The sequence below is a fragment of the Protopterus annectens genome, chromosome 1.part0 (assembly GCF_019279795.1).
Source record: "Protopterus annectens isolate FY-2018-M chromosome 1.part0, PAN1.0, whole genome shotgun sequence".
Lineage (NCBI taxonomy): Eukaryota > Metazoa > Chordata > Ceratodontiformes > Protopteridae > Protopterus > Protopterus annectens.
Window position 1 is genome coordinate 695,548,959 of NC_056725.1, and position 24,421 is coordinate 695,573,379.

At 41.1% G+C, this 24,421-nt stretch overlaps 1 protein-coding gene across 2 annotated transcripts in view; it reads left to right on the plus strand.

Annotated features, from left to right (window-relative positions):
- Positions 1-9,902, plus strand: part of LOC122794098 (microtubule-associated proteins 1A/1B light chain 3B) — a 329,470-nt gene extending 319,568 nt beyond the window's left edge. For both annotated transcript variants that reach the window (XM_044062248.1, XM_044062257.1), the window contains exon 4: positions 7,971-9,902. In XM_044062248.1, coding sequence (XP_043918183.1) covers positions 7,971-8,145 — 175 coding nt within the window. In that variant the 3' untranslated portion in view covers positions 8,146-9,902. The remainder of the gene's footprint in view (positions 1-7,970) is intronic.
- Positions 9,903-24,421: the final 14,519 nt, after the last annotated feature.

Genomic DNA, 24,421 nt, shown 5'->3' on the forward strand with positions numbered 1-24,421 from the left:
AAGGCACAAAACTCTCTGAATCATCATTGGTTTCCTGGACTTTTTCAAGTTGTTACAAACAATGCCACAGTCATGAGGTACATCAGCAAGGAAGGTGGAACCAGGTGTTACCCCATCTACAGATAGTCATGTTAGCTTGAGATATAGATTCCTAGCACAGTCACCTACAGGCATCTTGCATCCCATAAGAGTGAAATTGTGTGGCTGATAGGCTGAGCAGAACAAAGGTAGATCTTGATGAATGAAAAGAAGATCAGTGGGTCTTCTAGGATTTGATCAATCTGTGGGAAGTTTCTCAAGTAGATCTTTGCCTCTTCTCTGCTCCAGGACTCCATGCAAGAAGGCGCGGAAGACAGATGCCATTTCCTTTCCTTTGACAGGAATGTTCCTATATGCTTTTCCACCCTTTCCACTGATATCCGGGATACTTCTGAAGATGCAGAAGGAATACTCCAAGATCACTGTGGTGACTCCCTTCTGGCCCAGGCAACAGTAGATGTTCTTCGTGTTTCACTGTTGCAGTCATCACCTGTGGAATGGGGTTATCCCTACTGTGGTAGCCCTCGGCCGGCCTGAATACCAGAGTCAGTGTTTTTTTGTGTCAGCTGCCATCACCTGTAGTCTGATGTTAGGTCGTCAGTGCTATAAAGCAAGGCAGCCGATGTCATTACATCAGTCTTTCTTGCCGTGGAGCCAGTAGCAGAAGCAGTTCACACGAATGCCGGCCGATCGGTCGCTACCAGAAGTTGAATTTCAGCTGAAAACGTCTAAAGCTAAGTAGCCCATTGGGAATAATTTTTTCTTGCACTAACCGATGTCCGAAAAAGTTAACAATTGTCTCACCTGTGGAAAGCAGATCCCACACTGAGACTTCAATTCTTACTGCGTCACTTGTTTAGGCCCAGTCCACGACGTCCCTCGTTGCTGGTTCTGTGACCTCTTTAATGCGAGAACCATTCACTGTCAAGCTCTTTTTGTAGACAGTTATTTTCGTGTTCCGTCTTCGCATTCCGATATGACGTCCGTCAACCAACACTGTGTGGACATTCTGAAAAAACGTAGAGAGAGACAAGACCACACAAGGCTAAGCCTTCCAACGATGCTACCGCTAAGCAGATCGTCAGTTCTCTGGAATTCAGTGAGGTGCTTTCGCAGCCCCTGATGCCCAATTCGATATCTATGCAGGCCTCTACTGAGACCCTTTCTGAGTCTGGTATGCCGCAGAAATCTTCTTCGTCTCCTGAGCCTTTGGCTGTCTCTGCCTCGGTTGGGTCCGGAGCTGCGATGCAGGCACTGGTTTCCAAGGAGGCCTTTTGCACTACCGAATCTAGACAAAAAAACAACGTCTTCGCATCCAACTACCATTTCTCTCAGACTGATTCTCTCTGACCTAGAAGCCAGGCCATTCCTAGGAAATCTGCTTCTAGTCACAATCTTGCTACTGCTCCACCACCCCAAGCACAAATGCTTAAAATGGCATAGGATCTCTTCTCCCTTATCCGGGGTAGTCAGGCCACAACTTCTAAAAGGAAAAGGCACCCTTCTCCAGAATTTATGACAGAACAGGATTCTGAGGAATCTGACTATTCAGTTTTTGAAGAGGAACAGCATCCCTTAACTGCTTATGAGGATTCAGATGCAGAGGAATCCATCCCTTCTGCCTCCCCGCCAGAGGACCTTTCCTTTGGGGAAACCCTTCACTCCCTCAAGGAACATTTCCAGTTTAAGAAAAGACTTAAAAGAGTTTCTGTTCCTGCCCCAGCACAGACCCCTGGTCATCCTCCCCTATTTTAGAATTGGTGGATGGTGTTTTCCATGAGTCCAGCTTAGCCCCTGATGCCCTTCCTCCTGCTCCCAGTAAACCTGACAGGTACTACAGAGTACCGGATTCTCACAAATACCTGTACAGAAGTCCTGCTGCAAACCCTGAGGTCATAACTGAGGGACCTAAAGGAGCTAAGACTAGCTCTGCCAAGAATCCTCTTCCTTCTGACAAGGACTCCAGAGCTCTGTACAGAAGGGGTAAAAAAGTATACACCTCTGCAACCTTAGCTATCAGAGCACTCAGTTGTCAGTTCTGTATGTTAAAATATCAACAGCACACTTTGTAACTATTAAAACAGAAGATTGTTACCTTTCCTGACTGTGCCAATTCAAAAGAGTTAACAGATTTACTGCACTCTGCTTGTCAAGTGGCCAAACACTCATTACAATGTGGATATGACACCCTAGAAGCCTCTAGCAGGGCAGCAGTGACAGGATCTGTTATTATTAGACATGCATGGCTGAAGGAACAACCGCTCCCTGATCATGTCAAGTCTAAACTTATTGATGCACCCCTAGATGAGGAGCGCTTGTTTGGGGAAAAGGCAGAATAGGTGCTTAAAAAGATGGAAGATGAAGCAAAATCTATGCAAACAGTAAAATATTTCTTTCAGGTTCAACCTCCCAGATTCAGCGGTAACTTTCCCTCTAAGCAGTAGGTGTTCTCTGCATCTAGCAGACAGGGCCAAGGTAAGCCCCGCAGGGACAGACCATCCAGGCCCCTATCCCAGGGCCAGCAGGGAAGCAAACAGTGGACCACTTCTGTCTCTAAGGCAGGGAGTTCTAAGTCAACCTTCTATGGCAAACACTCACAATGACTCACCCTCCTCCCTCTGCCCTCCTTTTACTCATCAAAAACTAGGAGGAAGGCTCTCCCTCTTCAAACACAATTGGCTTTCTGTAACAAAGGATCAATGGTCTTAAAGATGATTTTTCAGGGATACAAATTCTCTTTCTGTGAGCTCCCAATTCCAAGAGGGTACCTAGACTTGCCCCCAAATCAGTGGGCAGAGGCATTGAAACAGGTCCAAACTCTCATATCCCAGGGGGCAGTAGAACTTGTCCCCTCAAATCAAACAGGCAAAGGCTTTTATTCCAGACTATTCCTTGTTCCCAGAAAAGAGGGCACTTGGCGCCTCATCCTGGATCTGTCCATTCTGAACACTTCTCTGGTGGTCCCCAGATTCAAAATGCTAACTGTGCAGCAGCTGCCTGTGCTAACAAAAAATGCTTGGCTAGTGACCCTAGACCTAAACGATGCCTACCTCCACATCCCCATCAGGGAGTCATGCAGGAAATTCCTGCGCTTCAGAGCAGGCTCACAACACTTCAGTTCTCTAGGCTGCCCTTTGGCTTATCTACTGCTCCCAGAGTATTCACCAAATGCTTGGCCCCAGCCATAGCATTCTGCAGACAGAGAAATATACAGAGTTATCCTTACCTGAACGACTGCCTCATTCAGGCAGAGTGCAAAGAAAAGCTGCTCCATGACCTTCTCTTTGTCAAATCACTCCCAACTTCCCTAGGGTTCACCATCAACAAGAAGAAATGAAAGAAAAACCCCACCAGGAAGATCATTTTCTTTGGAGCTGTGCTAGACACAACATCCCAAATGGCCTTCCTATCCCCAGAAAAGCAGAGCTTCCTGCCTCTCTACTTTACCCAGCTGGCTTCCAGAAGTCACTTCATTGTGAGGAAGTTCCTGCAACCCCTTTGATACATGGCATCTTGCATCCTTCTCATTCCTCTGGCCAGGCTACACGAGAAAACTTCAGTGGTATTTAAAGAACCTTTTTTGCCAGCACTCTGTCCCTAGAGACCTCTCTCCCTCTGAGCCCATGTATAAAGGCCGAGTTTCTCTGGTGAGCAGAGGCCTGTGCCAGGAACACGGGTCTTCCCTTCATCCTCTGCCCTTCTGGCCAGACCATCATCACCAATGCCTCAGACATTGCTTTGGGCGCTCACCTAGCAGGCAGGTGCACCCAAGGTCTTTGGGATGCCTAGCAACTTCACTTGCACATCAATCAGAAAGAAATGATGGCAGTACAAAAAGCTCTGACATCTTTCAAACCCCATCTCAGGCCAGGGGTTCTTATAAAAACAGACAACACCACAGTAATGTGGTATATCAACAAATGGGAGGGAACCAGTCTTACCCCCTGTGCAGGTTAGCCAAGAGCCTCTGGCTTACGGCGACCGCCATGGGTCTACACCTAATTGCCCAATACCTACCATGGGTCAACAACACCCTGGCAGACCACCAAAGCAGAAACTTACTGTACCCCATGAATGGCAGCTCCACAGGGAAATCTTTCTGCAAATCACTCAGGAGTGGGGGACTCCCGAAGTGGATCTCTTTGCCTCGCACCTCAAACACCAGCTGCAAAAGTTCTGTACCAGGGAGTATCACCTCCTAGTGTGGAAGGTGGATGCCTTGACCTTCCCCTGGAACTCCCTGTTTGTGTACGCAATCCCTCCTCTGCTCCTTATTCCCAAGGTACTGATCAAAATAAGGAAGGAGAAACCAAAGACCATTCATTGCTCCAGATTGGCCCAGTCAGCATTTGTACCTCTTACTGCGCAGCCTGACCTTACAGCCCCCCCCCCCCAAGCAGCTTCCCCTGATCTCAGACTTCTTGACCCATGTGAGGGGGAATATACTGCACCCAGACTTAGAGTCTCAATCTTTCAGCATGGCTTATACCTTAAAAGCTAACAAGGAGTCTCTGTTAAGCAAACAGGTCCTAGATATCATCACAGAGGCCAGAAGGCCCAGCACCAGAAAATCATACGCAGGGAAATGGAAAAGATTCTGATCCTGGAACCAGTCCAAAGGGGCCAGTACCTCCCATCCTTCCATTCCTCTTATCTTGGATTACCTAGCCAATTTGCTCAATAGTGGCCTCTCTTTCTCTATTAAAATCCATGCCTCAGCCATTTCTGCCCATTATGATTCAGACCCACCCCTCTTCTCTCATTCTTTGATTAAGCAATTCCTCACAGGGGCTTCTAATATCCACGCCACCTACCTCCTTTTGAACCTGCTGCTTCTACAGAATTGAAATACCTCTCCTGGAAGACTGCCTTCCTACTAGCTATCACCTCAGCCAGAAGGGTATCAGAAATTCAGGCTGTCATGGCTGTTGAGCCCTTCATCATTTTCCATGCAGACAGGGTCTCCCTGAGGACTAATCCCTCCTTTATGACCAAGGTGGTATCTGATGTGACCCTCAACCAGGCCATACACCTACCCACTTTCTTTCCCAACCCTCAAAACAAGGGGGAAAGAATTCTGCACTTGCTAGACGTGCACATACAACTCAGATACTATCTGGACCATACTAAACCATTCAGAAAAACAGACCAACTACTTGTCAGCTTTGCCCCTGGGGCAGAGGGGAAGCCAATTTCCAAACAAACCATTTCCAAATGGATATCACAATGTTTCCATATGTTCTTCGTGTTTCACTGTTGCAGTCCTAACACATGGGTTATCCATCTCCCGGTAGCCCTCGGTCGGCCCAAATACCAGAGTCCTCGGTATATGACGTCAGCTGTAAACTGAGGCCATCAAGAAATAAACATTGGAAAAACATTGACTCTGGTATTCGGGACGGCCGAGGGCTACCCAAGCAGGGATAAACCCACAGGTGATGACTGCAATAGTGAATACACTCGAACATCTACATTTATGGTAAGTGTACACAACTGTACTTTTTGAAACAAGGGTAAGCCCAAATGCTCTGAGTTATATCCCATGTGTTAATCACTCAAAAATCCCTTTGTTATGGATACCTTCAACACAACTGTATTTCACAACAGCAGTAAAATGCTGATCAAATGAGTGTATAAAGTATCATTGGCAGCCGTTATGATTGGATAATAAAGTGCAGGTTCAACTATGCTTGTTGCCAATTTATGCCCAGGTTTTCATTGAAAACCTGTCAGGATTGCACATCACAGTGAAGAAGCATTTCATTGTTTAGTGATATTTTTATTGTTACTATGTAAGATAATTAAGTAAATAAATAAGCCATTGTGATGAAACAGATGTGAATAATGTTATTAGCATCATAAATGTGGGCCACCAGTTTTATAATGCCAGCAAAATAGATTATAGATTGGGCATTTTAGATTAAATATATTTTTTGCAAAGTCAGTCGTGCTTACTACACAATCTACAACTCCTTACTTTTTTTCTGAGTTTATGGCTTGTTGTTCAGTGTACTCCTATTGGTGTCCCTGATGATGAAGTGACATATACAAGTTTCTCTAGATAATTTTGTGCCAAAATTGTCACAGCTGGTACACATAGTAAATTTTTTTAGAAAGAGTTGCACATTGATAGTGGCATATTTTTGCATCTACACATGCTTGGACCAAAATCTTAAGGTATATCCAATTTAAGACCACACTTATTAATCTTCATAAAAATATACTGAATTATCAAACTTTTTTCAGTTCCCAGAGTCGAGATTCATATGTCTCCTGAAAGAAAATATTTTTTCTGTCTCTGATACTATGGATATCCATGTAGTAGAAGAACAGAATGTGGGTGCAGGTGACTACATTTCTTGGTTTTGTTTATTGCAGGTTTGAGTAAATGCTCACAAACAATAACTTTTAATTTTAGGTTTAATATTTGTAGACTGTCCACAGATTAAAACCTTGTCACTGGGGAATTGGTTACAGTGTAGTATTAGGAAGGGGCCAGATTTTGCACCTACTTGCCTTTGGAGGGAGGAAAGAAAATACTAAAGTAAAAACAAAATGGTTATATTGATGGCACAGATGCTTGCAGGTTAGGACTCTGCCACTGCTTCTTAATGATATGGTGACACTGGTGTTGTGGCCCTCCAATTTGCAGAACTTATGAATTTAAATAGCAAGACATGGGAAGGTGTGTGTGCACATTATGCTAGATCATCATTCATAGCTTTGTCAAAGTTTACTTTACAGAAGCAATATCAGCGCAGCAGTGAAGTCCCTTGAGTACTTGATATACTGTGCATCAATTGTTGCCGTAGCAATTTTTCTTTAAGTTTTTCACCTATTGTCATCACTGTCTCTGGTTCTGTAGTCAGTCTACATAGCTGTTGTACAATTAATAAATGTATGAGTGGTGGGAAGTGGGTGGCAGTGTTAGCGTTTATAGTATGGTATGGGCCTTATTGCATATGCTCACTGAAGCTTAGCCGAGAGTACCGATAATATGCAAATTCCCTTTGTTACTATGTCACTGTTTGTTGGACCTCAGCTTTCTGATTTCATACCCTCAGAAGCTACACCACCAAAATAACTTTTCTTTTCATTCAGCCTTTTTAAGACCATATGATCTGCCATGGAGCGAGACCATTACTGTTTTGTTACTGTAACATACACTAAGAAGAAAATGCACACATTTAAAACTTACTAGATAACGTAGTTGCTGACAGTATGTGTAGTCACTAACAAATGAGAATTATATGATACTAAATGTGTATTTCTTATTCTGATATCCACTACAACGGTCCAAAATGACTGAATCCTTTCTTAGCCATAGATATTTATTGTATGATTTTTGAATCCTTTCTTAGTCATAGATAGTTATTGTATGATTTTTGTTCCTTACTGACTGCTGACCATCAGCTTCCAGCAGTCTCTTGGCCCATTCATTCCTCTTTCTGTCCCTATCCCTGTTGACTGATGTGAGCACCCTTGCAGCTGTAAGCCTAGCTCTGCCCTCCCTTGATGTGTGTTTGCTTCTCTATACATGGTGCAGAGGATTGCCATCACTGTTTGGCTACAGCAAGCTCACAGAACCAGTCTACAACTCCATTCAATGCCTGCAGACCTCCACCTGTACGGTGGCAGTTGGCTGAGTGGAACAAACAATCCCTCCCTGCAAGATGGGTGAGTCAGCATCAGCCACTTGCTGCCACCCACCCCTACCTGTCTTTTCCAACATCTGAGCTTCTAGTCAATGTTGGGTCATCTGAGTCGTTGTCAAGACTTTATCCTTATATGCCACAGAGTCCAGTTTATTGGGTGATGATTAAATTTGGGAGAATTTCAGTAGTCATCAAATGGTCTGTGTAAATGCATGGTTTTTGAGACATATTCTGGTTTAAAATATATTCTGACACTGCTTGTTTTGTCTTCTATAGGAGGCGCTTGCAGCTCAATTCAAATCAAGCTTTCTTCCTTCTGGTGAATGGGCATAGCATGGTGAGCGTCTCCACACCCATTTCTGAAGTATACGAGAGGGAGAAGGATGAAGATGGATTTCTGTACATGGTCTATGCTTCTCAAGAAACATTTGGTGCAAACTGTTTTTTGTAAACTGTTGTTCTAACAACACAGTTGTAACCTCCCCACCTCAGTACAGAAAACCTACTGGAAAGGGATGTCACTGAATTTGCAACTAGCGATTCTTCACTAATTGTCAACCATTTCATGTCATTGCTACTTTGAGTCCAAACCTTTAATAACTTTTGCAGTAGACTCTTGTTAAATGACTGCAGGGAATTGTGTTAATGCTATTACATAGTTATAGATGAGCATGAGCTTTTGAACATGCCTCACTGTTCAAGAAAATAAATATTGGCTGTGTGAAAAGTCCGCATATTTGTAGCAATTGATAGCGGTTTAATGAAAGTGACATCTCGTTCTGCTACCAGAAAAAAAGTTCCAAAAATCTTACTGTTTTAAAGATGATAATTTTTTTCCCTATTCAGTGATGGATTCTTATTTCATGCATTTGATATATTCTGATGGAATATCTTATTTCTTACTACCTTGGCTAGAAAACAGACCATCTGGGGTTTTGCTTCAACAAATTACAGGTAGACCAGGGTAAAATAATGGCATAGCTAGATTGGGTGGCTCTGGCAGTACCGATGCATGGTTCCATAATAAGCTTGATAGTGTGCTGCATGCTTCGGCAGGGTAAAATACACCAAACCAGTACTGAGTCTACTGTAGAGTACATTAGGTAATTACTGTAGAACAGGGGAGTACAGGGTTATCCAGAGTATATTTTAGGTTAATAGTTTACAACCCATTCTAAAACAGCTAATATGAAGTCTGAGGTGAGCCTCAGATAAAACCATTAACTGTTTAGAATTAATTTTATTTGTTAAAATTTTGCGGTAAGTATCTGTTTTTATACAGAATGCAGTTCACAGGCATAGCTACAGAGGGATTGCCTAAGGGAACATTACCAGAGTTCCCTGTAGTGTGGTCTTTTTAACAGTTATATTTTATTGTCTGATTGCCATACAGTGCATTGCAATGCAATTTTTTTAATTTAAAATGATATTAACCTGGTATTGAATAAGGTAGACGTTAACCATGTTTGGCCAAATGTTTTTTTCCAGGTTAGAAAGCCACATAAGGTGAACTGCAGGTAATGAGAGTCATTTTAGCCTTTTATTCAGCCAGACTCTCTTTGCAGGTAACAGGTTGTCAGTGTTTATTGGGTGATCTTTCTAGAGTGACAGTTTTTAGTTCTGGGGCTTTTCAGTATCAGAATTTGTGAGATACTGTGTTCATTGTTCACAGCAGTTTTAAACCGCACTTGACAGCACTTGTGAGTTTTTTTTTAATTAGTACAAAAATAGGTAATCAAGTGATTTACATGAACCCACCCAGTGAATGTTAATATTGGTGTGGCTTCTTATTTGGAAGGTATGCGTATACAAATGATACTACAAGCAATATCCAGACATCTCCATACTTTGTTAAAATACACAGTCTGGTCTGTTTGCACTTTTATACCTTTTTGTTGTTTCAGGTGTATGTGTGTTATTTTCTGACTGCTTTATTTTGAATTAAATTTAATTCTTGTGTACATTTTTGCTCTTGAAAATATGCTACCATTCACTCTTTGTGTATTTTAAACATTATGTTGCAGTAGTCTCCTGTTTGATGTCATTTCATATTTTCTGTAGCCATAATTGACAAATCATTGTAAATACTTGAAAATTTTCATGATCCCAATGAGAGTGGAGGTTGATGCTGTACAGAGGAATGAATATGTTTTTTCCTGAAAACCTAAAATAAATATATGCTATTTCATTGATGGCTTCAATCCCCAATTTAGTGCTGATCTAGTGTATTTTGTGTTTGTTCGTTTGTTTCCTTTAAAAATTGTGGAACATGAGCCATTGTTTTTCTTTATTTTCATTGCGTCTTTCATACAGAGGGCCATTTAAGGATAATGTCTCCCCAGAACTCCCTACTGATGTTTATTATTAGATAACTGTTGCAGTATCCTAAGCTATATGGAATATCCTCCCAAGGACATGACAACTGGTGTACATTCAAAGTTTTAAGGCACCTTCAATATGTCATACCACTGAGCAACTCAAGGAAAGCAGCATAAAGTTAGAGTTAAGGGCAGTAAACCTTCAGAACTTTCTTGCCATTGAAGTGTACACTCCCCGTGGGCTTCATGTGATCGACTGCCAGCTGGTCAGATAATCATCCCTCTGGGTATAACCTTCTACTTTATCAAAATGTCTGAGAAAAAGTGTACTTTTCTTTAGAAAATTATATATATTTAGGCTAGGAATAGTGTTTTTAGTGGCTGCCATTAAGAATTTAACTTCACAGTTGTTAACTTTTGTCAGGTGTACCTGTTTGGAGGGAAGATGTCTTAAAGTAATTTTTTGTGTAAAATGCTGGTATTTTTTGTTGAAAATTTAAGACAAGGGCTTGGACCTGAGGTTTTAGTTGTCGATCAGATTTTTACCTCAGAACTTTTAAATTCCTGTCTGATGGTTTAAAGAGTATTCAGTACTCTATTAACCCACATATCAAGCACTTTTTCCTGCTAGAACATGGACCAGACTTCGGGATCTTTGGTGCTTAACTCTCCACATTTACAAGAAGAAAAAGGTTTTTACAGGGGTCTTTGGTCATCAACCTGGCTTCCAAACTGCATCAGTCACCAATGAATTACTCAGCTGTGTGGCCATGTCATGTATCTGTGACAGCTCATTTTCTTTTCAAGATCCCACAAGCATTGCTCCTCAAGAAGCAAGAAAGGACCAGAAGAGAGGGAAGTCCTCTGTGGATCTTGTCCTCTTCATGCAAGGGAGAACCACTCTTGTCAGTCTCTTATTCCCATTCTGTAACACTAGAATTGTATATCTCCAGTGCCTCTGTGGATAATTTAATTCTGAAGAAAGTTTATCTTCAGATTTTTCCCAAGAAGAGTTATTTTTTCCTAAAACTATAGCCAGAATAAAAGAGTTGTTTCAGTAGGAAAATAATGAAATTCTAGTATCCAAGCAAAGATATTACGACTTATTACAGACGGATTTTCTTCTGTCTGTTTCTGTTCCTCCTGCCTTACCAGCAGTAGAGGATGTTTTCTTGGCAGTCTGCAATATGCCTGAGTCAGCCTCATACCCCCTCAGAATTGTGATAAGTTATATAAGGTTCCCCAGACCCACAGATTTCTATTTTCAAATCACAAATCAGAATTTTCAGTTATGTCTTGGGTAAAACCACCTTTTGCCAAATATCTTGTGAATGCTAACCTGTTCCTTCATAGGAAAATTTCTGGAGAAAACCCCATTTTTTCTTCTTTTAAACCTCATTCATCCTCCCAAACATTTTTCTGCATGTATTGTTCCTACAATTTCTATTTTTTTTCTGTATAATTTACTCCTACTCATTTCTAAAGGTCACACTTCATGTTCTTTTATCTCTGTCACAATATTCATTACTTCAGGTATAGCTGGTTTAAATTTTGATTTCCATTTTTTAGTAGTTGCTGTTTTGGCAGCCACCAGACTTAAACTTAACAAGGCCTTACTGTGTCTAGGCAATTCGGATCCTGTGTAACCACTCCAAAAAACATTTCCTTATATTGGTCTGTGACATTAATAGGGCTTGGCGGGATAGATTTGTGTCCCAATGACTCCCCCCATCTGTGGAACAGACTCCCTCTCCATGTCAAGCAGAGTACCTCACTGGCCCTGTTTGAGAAACCTGGACGACTAGATGGGAAACAGAAAATATACCCCTGGGATCCCATCTGTGTCCCTGCTGAACAGGGAAAACAGGTGCTGACTTTGTGGGAACATGGATGAAATTCTTGCTTAGGCTTACAAGGTCCTCCGGGCCAATAGCCTAGTATCGTCCTGTGAACTTTAGTTACACTCATTTGCTCGCCCTGTATTCTCGACAACATACTCCATAGGGAATTGTTAAAGTCCACCAACTTATTACACTCCAAAAACATATGTTCCCAGTTGCCTCTTTCTTCCCCATCACACCTCCAACATTTGCCATCTACCTGAAGAATTGCTTGGAGTCTGCTTGGGGTATAAAAGCGTCTATGCAAACACTTTCAGGCAAAAATCCTAAATCTTCTAGACTTTACCATGCATATGTCCTCCCCATTGTTTCTTTGTGAATTGCATAGCTAATTTTTCTTCCCAAACTTTTCTGAACTCTTCTGATTGATTCCTATAATTATCATGCAATATTTTGTATTCCTACTAATTTTCCATTTTTTAGTAGCAGCTTCTGTTATAGATTCAATTAAAAACTCATTTAGTGCATGTCTTTAATTTAGGATTCCCCATATCCCTTTCTCTGTGACTGTACTCTGATATGAATTCCTGATAGGAAAGGCACTCACTAGCCTGCAATCCAAATGTCTTCTTGGCCTTTTCCCATTCTGTTACCTTTCCTTCTCTAATTATTTTTTTTTTCAAAAATACCTTGATTACTTTGCCATCCTCCCACCAGTGAATTCCAGCCTTCTCTTATGTATTCTCAGTACCCCTAATTGCAGTCCATTATCTGCAGAATCTCCTTTTTCCATTCCCGTGTTGGCTTAGTTCCTGGTATACTTTCTGCTGTTTTATAAATATAATATTCTGTATGGCTGTTTTTCTCCTTCAGGATCTGCTTCCAAAATCTTATTCTTTCCTTATTTCATGAATTACCCCACCTCCCACATCATCATCATCATCATCCCTTTCCACTTTGAAATGTAGCTTTCTGTTTTGTTATGTATAAGAGCCTTAACTGTGTAGCTCTGAAATACCCCTGCAGATAAGGTAATCCTAACCTCCTTTATGCCTGACCTGTACATAAAACTATAGGGATTAAGTGCATTTTTACTGCTTGTATCTTGATATCCATATCCATAGGCAAGTGCTTCCATTTTATCAATTTTTGTATTATTTTTTTGTTTAGTCTCATCCTACATATGATTAGCTGCCGTAACCAAATCCTTTTAAATCCATATTCGTACATACTTCATTTTATCATGCCCCCATAATATGCGTATTAGACCAATTCATGTTTGGGTACATAGTTTATAGCTGTAGTCTTTGTTATTAATTTTATACCCCCCCCCCCAAAAAAAAAACAGAATTGTTTTGTAATATTCCACGACACTGAGATGTCCTTTTCTGGCTCCATCAGGTACAAAATATTGTCTGCAATGAACACCAGACCAATTATATCAGTGAATTTCTGAGTCCCTTATTTTCTTTGCTTGTGGTTCTAAATGTAACACAAATAACAAGGGGGAAAGAGGATACCCCTGCCTGGCTCCCCAGTTAAGACACAACTTATCAGAGAGTAAGGTTACCATATGTCCGGGTTTCCCCGGACATGTCCTCTTTTTTGGGCTCCTGTCCGGGCAGTTTTTGAAAATTCTGAGATTTGTCCGGGTTTTAAAACCCAGACAAATCGCAGAATTTTCAAAAAACAGACATCCCTATTTCAGAGTCTTTCCTCCGGTTTGTTTTTTTTTTTTTTTTGATTGGCTCGTATACCGGCATACAAGCCAGTCAAAAAACAGAGCTCTGTTCAATGCGGAACAGCTTGATGTTCCACATTGAACAGAAGAGGGTCCACTGTGCGTGTTTTTGATTGGCTCGTATACCGGTATACAAGCCAATCAAAAAGCAGAGCTCGGTTCAATGCGGAACTGCTTGATGTTACGCATTGAACAGAAGAGGGTCCGCTGTGCGAGGTTTTGATTGGCTCATATACTGGTATACGAGCCAATCAAAAGTGGAGCTCTGTTCAGTGCGGAATTGCTTGATGTTCCGCATTGAACAGAAGAGAGTCCTCTGTGCGAGGTTTTGATTGGCTCGTATACCGGCATATGGGCCAGTCAAAAATCCCCAAACACGGACTACTTGTCTTTAATTCTGAAATACATTAAAGACAAGACTAAAGACCTTTTATTTTGCTCTTCAGCCCTAACAGGATGGAATAATATGTGCTTTTTAGCACATATTTTTTCGTCCTCTTTTACATACAACCAAATATGGTAACCCTATCAGAGAGGAACCCTCCCACTTTGATTTTTGTCTCCAGTCCCTCATATAGTATTCTTCTAATTAACCTTATTTTTGTATTAGGAAATGCAAATGCTTCCATTGCCCTACTCCTAAAATCCCAGCTTACTCTGTTGAATGCTTTCTCTGCATCAAGACCCACCAATAACAAAGGTATATATTTTTTAATTCTGCTTCTGTCTGGATCATCATTGTTCTATTAATGTTAAATGTTTGCCTTCCCTCCAAAAAATAACATTGGTCTATATTTATTAATTTTGGCACCACCTTTGCCATTCCTTTAGCCATTATAGACACAAACACTTAGTAATCATTGTTTAGAATTGAAATGGGCCCATATGAAGCTGAATGAGATGGGTCTTTCCCATCTTTAGGTGTTAGAGGCACCACAGCTTTTTTCCAGGATGTTGGTGCCTCCCCTCTTTTTAAAATACTGTTAAAACCTTCCAGATCTTTATCACTTTCTTTCCTTCTAACTTCCAGACTTCCATCAGAATATCATTTGTTCATGGAGACTTCCCTACTGGTTGATTATGCATCAGCATTTTTATCTCATCTCCTACTCTCTTAACTATTAGTTGTTGAGCCTCATCTTCCTCTAACCTTGACATATTTAAGCCTTCCATAAATATTTCCATTTGTGATTTTTCTTAATTTCCCCAATTCTCTGCTATATATAAATTTTCATAACATGTCTAAAATATCTTTAATACCTGTACAGGATCTGTAGTTATTTTTCTTGTTATAGGCTCCCTAAGTCTGTCTGTTGCCTAATTTGTTCCAAATGCTTTTATGTTTATGTCCTGGGGTTTTTATAAAAAAAAAAAAAAAAAAGTTGCTTAACACCAATCTTTCTAAACTCATGCATAAATAAAATACTGTAGCAGACACCAACAATTACATTCACAAAATGTAAACTTCTTCAGATAAACATCCCTCTGAAAAACAGATTATATATCTTTTTTAGTGCACAGCCATCTACTGGCAAAACAAAATATAGCAACTCTAATGCATTTAAAAACTAAAAATGTTCTTACCAGACAGTTAATACAGCCAAAAACAATCACCCAAATTAATTTAAAATCATCATGGTGTAGTCAAACAATTAACCATTATTAATGTTAGCTAAATATATACATATACACACACACACACACACACACACACACACACACACACACACACACACACACACACACACACACACACACACATATATATATATATATATATATATATATATATATATATATATATATATATATATGCATATTTTACTTCTAATGCTCTTTTGTTACCCTTTTTGAGGTATTTCTTAATATACCATTGTTGGTATCCCTTCTCCCTTACCCTTGTGGTAAATTTCTGTAATGCCATTGTTGGTATTCCCTCCCTTTCCTTTCTTTGTCCTTTAAAAAAAAATATTTCTCTATCGTACATCTCTGTAGCCATGTCAGATAAAAAGGGAGGGTCTGGTTTCAAACAATGCTACCAGTGCGGCCGTAAGATGCCGAATTCTGATTCTCACACATCTTGTGTTTATTGTTTGAATGTACCTCATTTAACTGTACAGCCTCCCTGTGATGTTTGTCGAGGGTTCAGTTCTAGAACCCTTAATGAGAGACGTAACAAACTTATTTTGAAAGTGCTTCTTAAAACGCCCTTTTCAGAGGCTATCTCTGTGCCGGAGGGTTCACCCCCTCCAAGCAAATCCCATAAAAAGAGATTGCACTCTGTTCCATCTTCACCCAGTGAAACATTAGAGGAACCTGTGTCTAAACGTTTAAAAGTGGCTGCTGCACCAAAAATGACCCTACTAAAGTTATGCCGTCAGCACCGAGCACTACAGCACCGATAATGCAACTCCAAATTTTGTCTCCCTTGATGCCTTTCAGTGATTTAACTTCACCACAAACCACAGTACCATCTACAACTTTTTCTAGCTCAGAAAAACTGACTCCTTGTACTCAAGTCTCCACCAAGACTTCAGTGCCGTTGGAGCCTCGGACCCGATATTCTCCAAAGGTGGATCCTTTTCTGGGGAAGCCCCTTCCTAGAGTGGCCCGACTCTCCCTCGGGGAATATCCACTACATCAACCAGGAGCCTTTCGGAACTTGATGTGGTGCGTCTTGTTGATCAGCTGCTTACGTCTAGAGGGATTACTACACCATCGAAAACCCCACTCCCATTAGGAGTTGGGGTGCTTCTCCAAGGATTCCAGCTTACTGTCCTCCTTCAACTTTGGACCAGACATCGAAGACCCTGGAACTGACATCTGTTCTGGTACCCATGACTATGGTTCCACTGGTGGATCTCACCATGGTTTTGGAGTCGACCCTTTGGCCTTCAGTTCAGTCGGAACCGAGGCTTTCTCAAGATCACGGTTGGACTGCGACTTCTCTGGTTCCAGGAGCAGCTCCAGTTTTTTCTGCGGCACCGTCCTTGGTTCCAGGGGTTCTTGCGGTATCAGCTACTCTTGAGACTCCATTCCTGGGGACTGGTTCACTGGAAAGGGGTGTGACACTGGTTCTGAGGTTGTCGTTCTCGGTTCTGGACTCCCATCCCTCTTCAGGTGGGCCTGCTTTCCAGGTGATGGAGAGGGCATTTGCCAGTGGTGGCAAACCATCGACGTTGGACTACCCATTGACTCTTCCCTCTCAGCCACAACTGACACAAGCCACCATTATGGGACATCGAGCACAAGAGCTTCAGGAGACCCTATCGCAGGGTGCCCCTACTTCTGAGTCCTCTACAGAACCCCCCCCCCCGAAGAAGGACCTACAAAGAAATCATGCGAGAGGAAGCACATTCACTCCCCCGAGGAGTCTCTCACTGAGGATACAGACTACGATGAAGGGGAATGGTCTCCATAGTCACCTCCTTTGGAGTCATCCTTGAAATCTTAAAACAGAGGGGTGATTGGAAGCCCACTAACCCCTCCTCCGAGGAATCCATCATTCTCCAGGCTTTTCGTACTCAACCAAGTGTACAGGCCTCTATGCCCAAAAAACAGATGATCAAAATGGCTGAAGACCTTATTACCTTGATCAGGGGTACCCATCCTCCTCCAGATAAGAGGCCTAGGCAAGACACAGATTATGAATATTCAGATCAGGTTTCTATTTCTTCTGATTCCTCTTCTGATCAGGAATTATCTTTACCTCCCTATGAGGATTCTGATACTGAGGAATCTATTCCATCTGCATCTCCTCCTGACGATTATTCATTTGAAGAAACCTTGCATACTTTGATAGAGCATTTTCACTGGGAGAGTCAAGACTTCTCAGAATCAAAAAAAGAAGCTCAGGGATTTCTTTCTTCTCCCTCAGCACAAGCCTTTAGCCATTCCCCCTGTTTTAGACATTGTGGATGATGTGTTTTCGGAGTCAAGCTTGACCTCTGACTCCTTACCTCCGGCTCCCAGTAAGCCTGACAGATATTACAGGGTCCCTGACTCGCATAAATTTATATTTAGGAACCCTGCTGCTGATCCAGAAACTATTTCACAGGGTCCAAAGGGAGTTAAGGCCTCAACAGCAAAAAATTCCTCCCCCTCTGACAGAGATTCAAGGGCACTGGACAGATGGGGAAAAAAGGTTTATACATCTGCAACCTTGGCAATCAGGGCCTTAAACTGTCAATTTCATATGCTTAAGTACCAGCAACATGTTATGGGATTGCTGAAACAGAAAATTATGTTGATTTCAGAATGTGCAGAAAATAAAGAATTGCAGGAATTATTGCATGCAGCTGAACAAGTTGGAAAGCATACTTTGCAATGTGGTTTTGATTCTTTGGAGGCGTCCTGCAGGGCTGCAATTACTGGATCTGTGATTAGGAGGCATGCTTGGTTAAAGGAACAAAATTTGTCTGGTCATGTTAAAGCTAAATTGCTAGATGCACCTTTACAGCAGGATTCTCTGTTTGGTATTAAGGCAGAAGAGATTTTAAAGAAAATGGAAGACAAAGCTAAGGCTATGCAAACTGTTAAAGACTTCTTACAAGTGCAGCCACCAAGATTCAGTAGACACTGCCCTACAAAAAATTGGTCCTTTCCTGTGTCAGACAGAGCTCAAAGGGGCAAAACCAGACGCCCTAAGGGTTTCAAATACCAGGCGCAAGAATCATACAGGTCAAAGCAATGGGGCGCATCCACCTCCAAATCTGGAGAAGATAAAGCGCAAACCTACAGAAAGCAATCCCAATGACTTCCCTCTGCCTACACCAAGCACTTATCTTTTGGCAGCACCCATAGGGGGAAAATTAGCACTTTTTGCTCAAAATTGGCAGTTAATAACCCAGGACAAGTGGGTACTAAACATCATATCACAGGGATACAGATTTCATTTCCACACTCTACCAATGGCAAATGGTTGGCCAAATCTGCCAAAAAATCAATGGGCAGAGGCACAGAAATAGGTTATGTCCCTCATGGAAATGGGACAATTCAGACAGTACCAGAACAGGAAAAAGGACAAAGTTTTTACTCAAGACTGTTCTTGGTACCCAGAAAGGACATGGCCTGGCGGCCAATACTGGATTTATTGATTTTGAACACATACCTGGACATTCCAAAATTCAAGATGCTGACTTTGCAGCAGCTTCTGCCCATGCTGGGCAAGAAAGCTTGGCTGGTGACTTTAGACCTAAAAGAGGCATACCTGCATGTCCCAATAAGACAGTCGTGCAGAAGATACCTCAGATTTAAAGCAGGCTTAATGCATTTCTGCACTGCCCTTTGGCTTATCTACTGTGCCCAGGGTCTTTACAAAGTGCCTGGCACCAGTAATTGCATTTTGCAGACAAAGAAGTATACAAATATATCCATACTTGGATGACTGTCTCATTCAAGCAGAGAACAAGAACACTCTTCTTCGACACCTGGCGTTTGTGAAAAGGCTTCTAACATGCCGAGGGTGCACAATAAATGAAAGGAAATCACAACTGGTACCCTCTCAAAAGATAACATTCCTGGGTACAAGCTTGAATACAACTGCCCAGATGGCTTACCTCATGCCAGACAAACAAAGGCAACTGACTACTTACTTCAAACTGATGGCAACAAAAACCCAGTCTTCTGCAAGACAAGTTCTGCAGGCTCTGGCCTTCATGGCATCCAACAACAGACGCATCAGATTATGCCTGGGGGCCCACATGGCAGGAAGATGCATTCAGGGCATATGGGCACCAAAACAAATGCATCTACATATCAACCAGAAAGAGATGCTAGCTGTTCAAAATGCCCTAACAGCCTTCAAGGACTTACTTCATCCAGGACAACGACTGATAAAGACAGACAACACCACAGTCATGTGGCATATAAACAAGCAAGGAGGCACTCACTCATACCCCCTTTGCAGATTAGCCATGACACTGTGGGACACAGCTTTGACCTACCAAATACATCTTCAAGCTCAATTCCTGCCAGGAAAACAAAACACTCTGGCAGGCGATTTAAGCAGAAATCTTATGGATCCTCACGAGTGGAAACTAAATCCACAAGTTTCAGCATGATAACAGAGAAATGGGGGAGGCCAGACATAGATCTGTTTGCCTCTCCTCAAAATTATCAGTTGAAAAGATTCTGCACAAGGACTTATCACAGACAAGCATGGAAAGTGGACGCCCTGTCCTTCAGTTGGAAAAACCTATCAGTTTACGCCTTTCCACCTCTGCCTCTTCTACCCAAGATCCTCCTAAAAATCAGACGAGAAGCCAAAGATGATATTAATTGCCCCGGACTGGCCCCACCAATATCGGTAGCCAATCCTAAGGAACCTTTCTCAATACCCAGCTTGGACCTTGCCTCAAAGACCACAACTACTGTCACAACAAAACAATCAGATCCTGCACAATCAACTACAGACTCTGAACCTGGCAGCATGGCTAATCATGTAATCATACAAATGACACCTCTCAGTAAAGCTGTGATGGATGTCATTTTGGAAGCCAGAAGGCCTAGTACTAGAAAATCTTATGCTGACAAATGGAAGAAATTCTGTGCTTGGAATCAAGCACAAGGAACTGATACTGCAGAACCACATATTCCTCGGATATTACAATACTTGACTGAGATGCATGACAAAGGCCTATCTTTCTCCTCAGTCAAAATCCATACCTCTGCCATTTTGGCTCATTACAGTACAGAGCCACCACTCTTTTTTCATCCTTTACTAAAGCAGTATCTTAGAGGAGCCAAAAATTTAAGGTCTCCTAGAAGATCACCACTACCTGCATGGGACCTCAATTATGTGTTGGAAAAGCTCACCCTGCCTCCATTTGAACCAGCTGCAACCGCAGATATACAGTTCTTATCATGGAAGACAGCTCTGCTACTAGTAATTACTTCAGCAAGAAGAGTTTCAGAGCCACAGGCCCTCATGGCTGTAGAGCCTTTTATCATATTTCACCCAGACAGGGTGTCTCTGAGGACAAATCCTACTTTTATGCCTAAGGTGGTTTCCAGTGTGGCTCTTAACCAAACAATTCTTCTGCCAACCCTTTATCCAAATCCGCAGAACAAAGGGGAGAGAATTCTGTATTCCTTGGACGTACACAGACAGCTACGATTCTACTTGAGCAGGACAAAAGCTCTAAGAAAAACTGAGCAATTACTAGTGTCATATGCTGCAGGATCAGAAGGAAAGGCTATTTCAAAGCAGACAATTTCAAAGTGAATAAGCCACTGCATCCATTTCTGCTACTTACACCATGGTAAACCTGTGCCCAAGGGCATTAGGTCTCATTCCACCAGAGCTGCAGCTGCTTCAGCAGCCTTTTTCAGAGGAGTACCAACCAAAGACATTCTAGAGGCTGCTACTTGGAGTTCTGTTCACACCTTTACAAAGCATTACCATTTTCCTCTCTACTCTAAGTCCAGGGCAGGCTTTGCCACTGCAGTGCTGCAGGGCCTTATAGCCACACCTAATGCTGTTTAGCTCCAGCCTCGCAACCATAGCTTTGCGATTCTACCCAAATGTAATGACTGCAACAGTGAAACACGAAGAACATAGTACAGTTGTGTACACTTACCATAAATGTAGATGTTCGAGTGTATTCACTGTTGCAGTCCAAGTTACCCTCCCGCCATCTCCCTGTCATTCTAAAGTTTATATTTCCTTCTCTATCCTCTACAACCTATGTGTTGTATTTGCTTGTAGATGAAGGTAAAGTTTATTTTGATGCATGTATATATATATATATATATATATATATATATATATATATATATATATATATATATATAATATTGCTACCTTTTTGGGGGCACCTGACATCGAGGGCAAGAAAAAGTAAAGAAAATGGCGTTGGTTGCATGTTTTATACCCCTGACGGCCTGACGTCATGGAAGAGAAGACAGCAACCGATGCAGGACCCAAGACTTTGGAATTCAGGCTGACTGAGGGCAACCTGCCAGCAGATTACCCAAATGTAATGACTGCAACAGTGAATACACTCGAACATCTACATTTATGGTAAGTGCACACAACTGTACTTTCTGAAAACCACATTGGGGCATTCATCCAGAGTGGTTTGTCCACCTTTGGGTTTTATAGAATTGTCCAGTTCCTTTCCAGAATGTCCTTGACTTCTTTACTGGCATTGCTAAATTCACAGAATATCACCCTAAAGGTAGTATTCACCCTTTTTTCTCCCCAATCATGATCAAATTTCTGGAGACTATTCCCTCAGTGGAAGCTCCACAAACTTCAAGACTAAACCTCAACACAGGTTTAGAACAAACAGGTCTAGCCCTAACCACTTCCTCTTTAATCATGTAAATAAAATCAAAAGGATGTCACCTGTCCTGAAACATTTGAATTAATATCCCTACTTCATTATAAAAGGTCTTGTCATCTGAAGATAGCCATGATAGTCTCATAAATTGACTCTCTACCAAGTTGCTCTTCTGCCAAAGAAGACGATGTCTATTGAAATGCAATAAACTGTTAGAGTAAGTGTTTTTCCTATATACACTAAATGAAAAAGTACCACTTTCAAAATTTGTACTAATTTTCACATCCAGAAAATGATTGCCATTAAAATTGTGTTAACTTTTAAAAGTCAAAAACAATGTTGTACCATTAATGTAGTTTAAAAATTCATCAATTTTATTTGGGTCTCCAGACCACAAGATGAAAATATCCAGAAATCTTAAATAGATTTCGATAAAGCTAGCAAACTGAGATGAAAAATTGTATTCCCTTTCCCACCACCATAGGACTTTGTTGGCAAACATGGGGGCTGCATATGCTCCCATGGCCATTCCTGAAATTAGCTTGAAAATTTCACATTCAAAGAAAAGAGCATTGTATGCCAAAACTACCTCTATAGCCTCAAACAGCAAATTAATCATGTTCTGATTCATCTTAGAGCCACTAATTAAAGCTTCATTACACCATGTATGCCTTCCTGGAGGGGGATAATTAAAATGAAATCCTTAACATCAGTGACCAAAATCATAACATTTTCATTGAATTTAATTTGATGTATCTCGTTTAAAACTGCCAAGTATATTTAATACATGTGGCCTGTCATTAAAGTAAAATTAACAGGTTTTGCCAAAAGTTTAATCTTGGAGCCTGCCACCTCCAGAATGGGATGCAGTGGAGGGTCTGTCACAGAATTGTGTGCCTTAGGTATGCCAAGATGTTTGGAATCACAGGCCTATCCACTTTCAGAAAGTCATATAACCAACTAACTCCTAGTTCATGGTAAGATCCTCAAGCCACATAGCAACATGATGGTGTGCAATGTTAATTTCATTCTTGTTAATGCTGACAAAAAATTCACCCTCGTTAAGGTATTGCAACATTTTATGAGCACACTCCATCAACACCGCACCTCCTCCCTTGTCTGATTTCATAATTTTGATTGAACGATTATCACTCAGTTCCTTCATAAGCATGCTTTAACCAGCTGACAAATTAAGAAGCCATACTTGACTTCTAAGATCCTTGGATCACTATCACAAGACTTCTCAAAGTCAGCCAAAAAAGGAACTAAAAGAGGATTGAATAGACTGGGTCTGCGTAAAAAAAAAAAAAAAAATCAAGTAATCCAAGAAGTTATTGTCCTTAAAAAAGAAAGAAAACCATGCCAAATTTAATTTGCAAATAAATGCTGAACCAGGTTAAACTTAGAATTCGGAACAAATGTAAACCCTTTGCTAAACAATTCCCCATATAATGGGATGATATTCAAGTAACTATAATGTAGAGGTTAAAACCTTTAAAACTGTGTACAGTGCCTTTACTCAAGGGAGGTAAACAAACCTCTATTTCCAGGGTTGACCCCTGTTCTTCGTTTGTCCTGACCGAGTGATAGGCCTCATCTGGAATCTACTTTCCTTTGGCTAAGGCTCCATATGTTGTGGCAGTCTGTTCCTACTCTGTATTCTGGAAGATTGGTTTCTTCGAAAAAACTGCGTTAGTGTTGCCAACTCATGCATATTATCCCGGTACTCCCTTATTTTCTCTTAAGCACTCTGCAATTGTGCCTCCTCTTGTTCTGTGACATTCCCCTTATTTTGCAATACTTTAACTTTTGTCAGCCCCTGTATAAATAATTCCTATTGCTTTTTTTTTAAAACACTTTTATTGATTTATCACTTGTGACATAGGAAAATTTACATTTATACAAAAGTAATCAAACTGCATTAACAAATTAATGTTAACAAATATTATACTTTATGTATATTGCTATATATCATATAACCTAAGCAGCATTATGTAAATTATTCAGTTCCTGCCTCTTTTGTAAAACAAGAAACATCTTTATTAAACTATTGGTTACAACATAAGCAGTCCTACATTTGTATAAATGAAAACAAACCACACGGACATAACCCTAGTTGCAGGCATTTTACATCACAAACCATACTCTCCCAGTTGCAGACATTATACATCACTTATTTACCATCATCATTTTCAGTCAAACATTACATAGCTCATTTAAGTCCTGCCTTCTTTTAAACCACATTCCTCCTCTGTATGTATTGTTCCCACAGTTCCCATTTTTTTATATGTAGTTTGCTCCTATCCTTTTCCAAAGATCTCAGTTCCAGTTGTTTTATTTCTGTCACTATATATTCACTACTTCTAATCTAGTTAGTTTAGATTTTGATTTCCATTTTCTAGTAATTGCTTTTGTGGTAGCCACCATAATTAGACGCAGCAAGGCCTTACCATGTGTAGGCAATTCCGATTCTGTATCACAGCTCAGAAAAATCATGTACCTCGTCACACTAGTTTGTCCACCCAGCATCTCAGACAGTGCA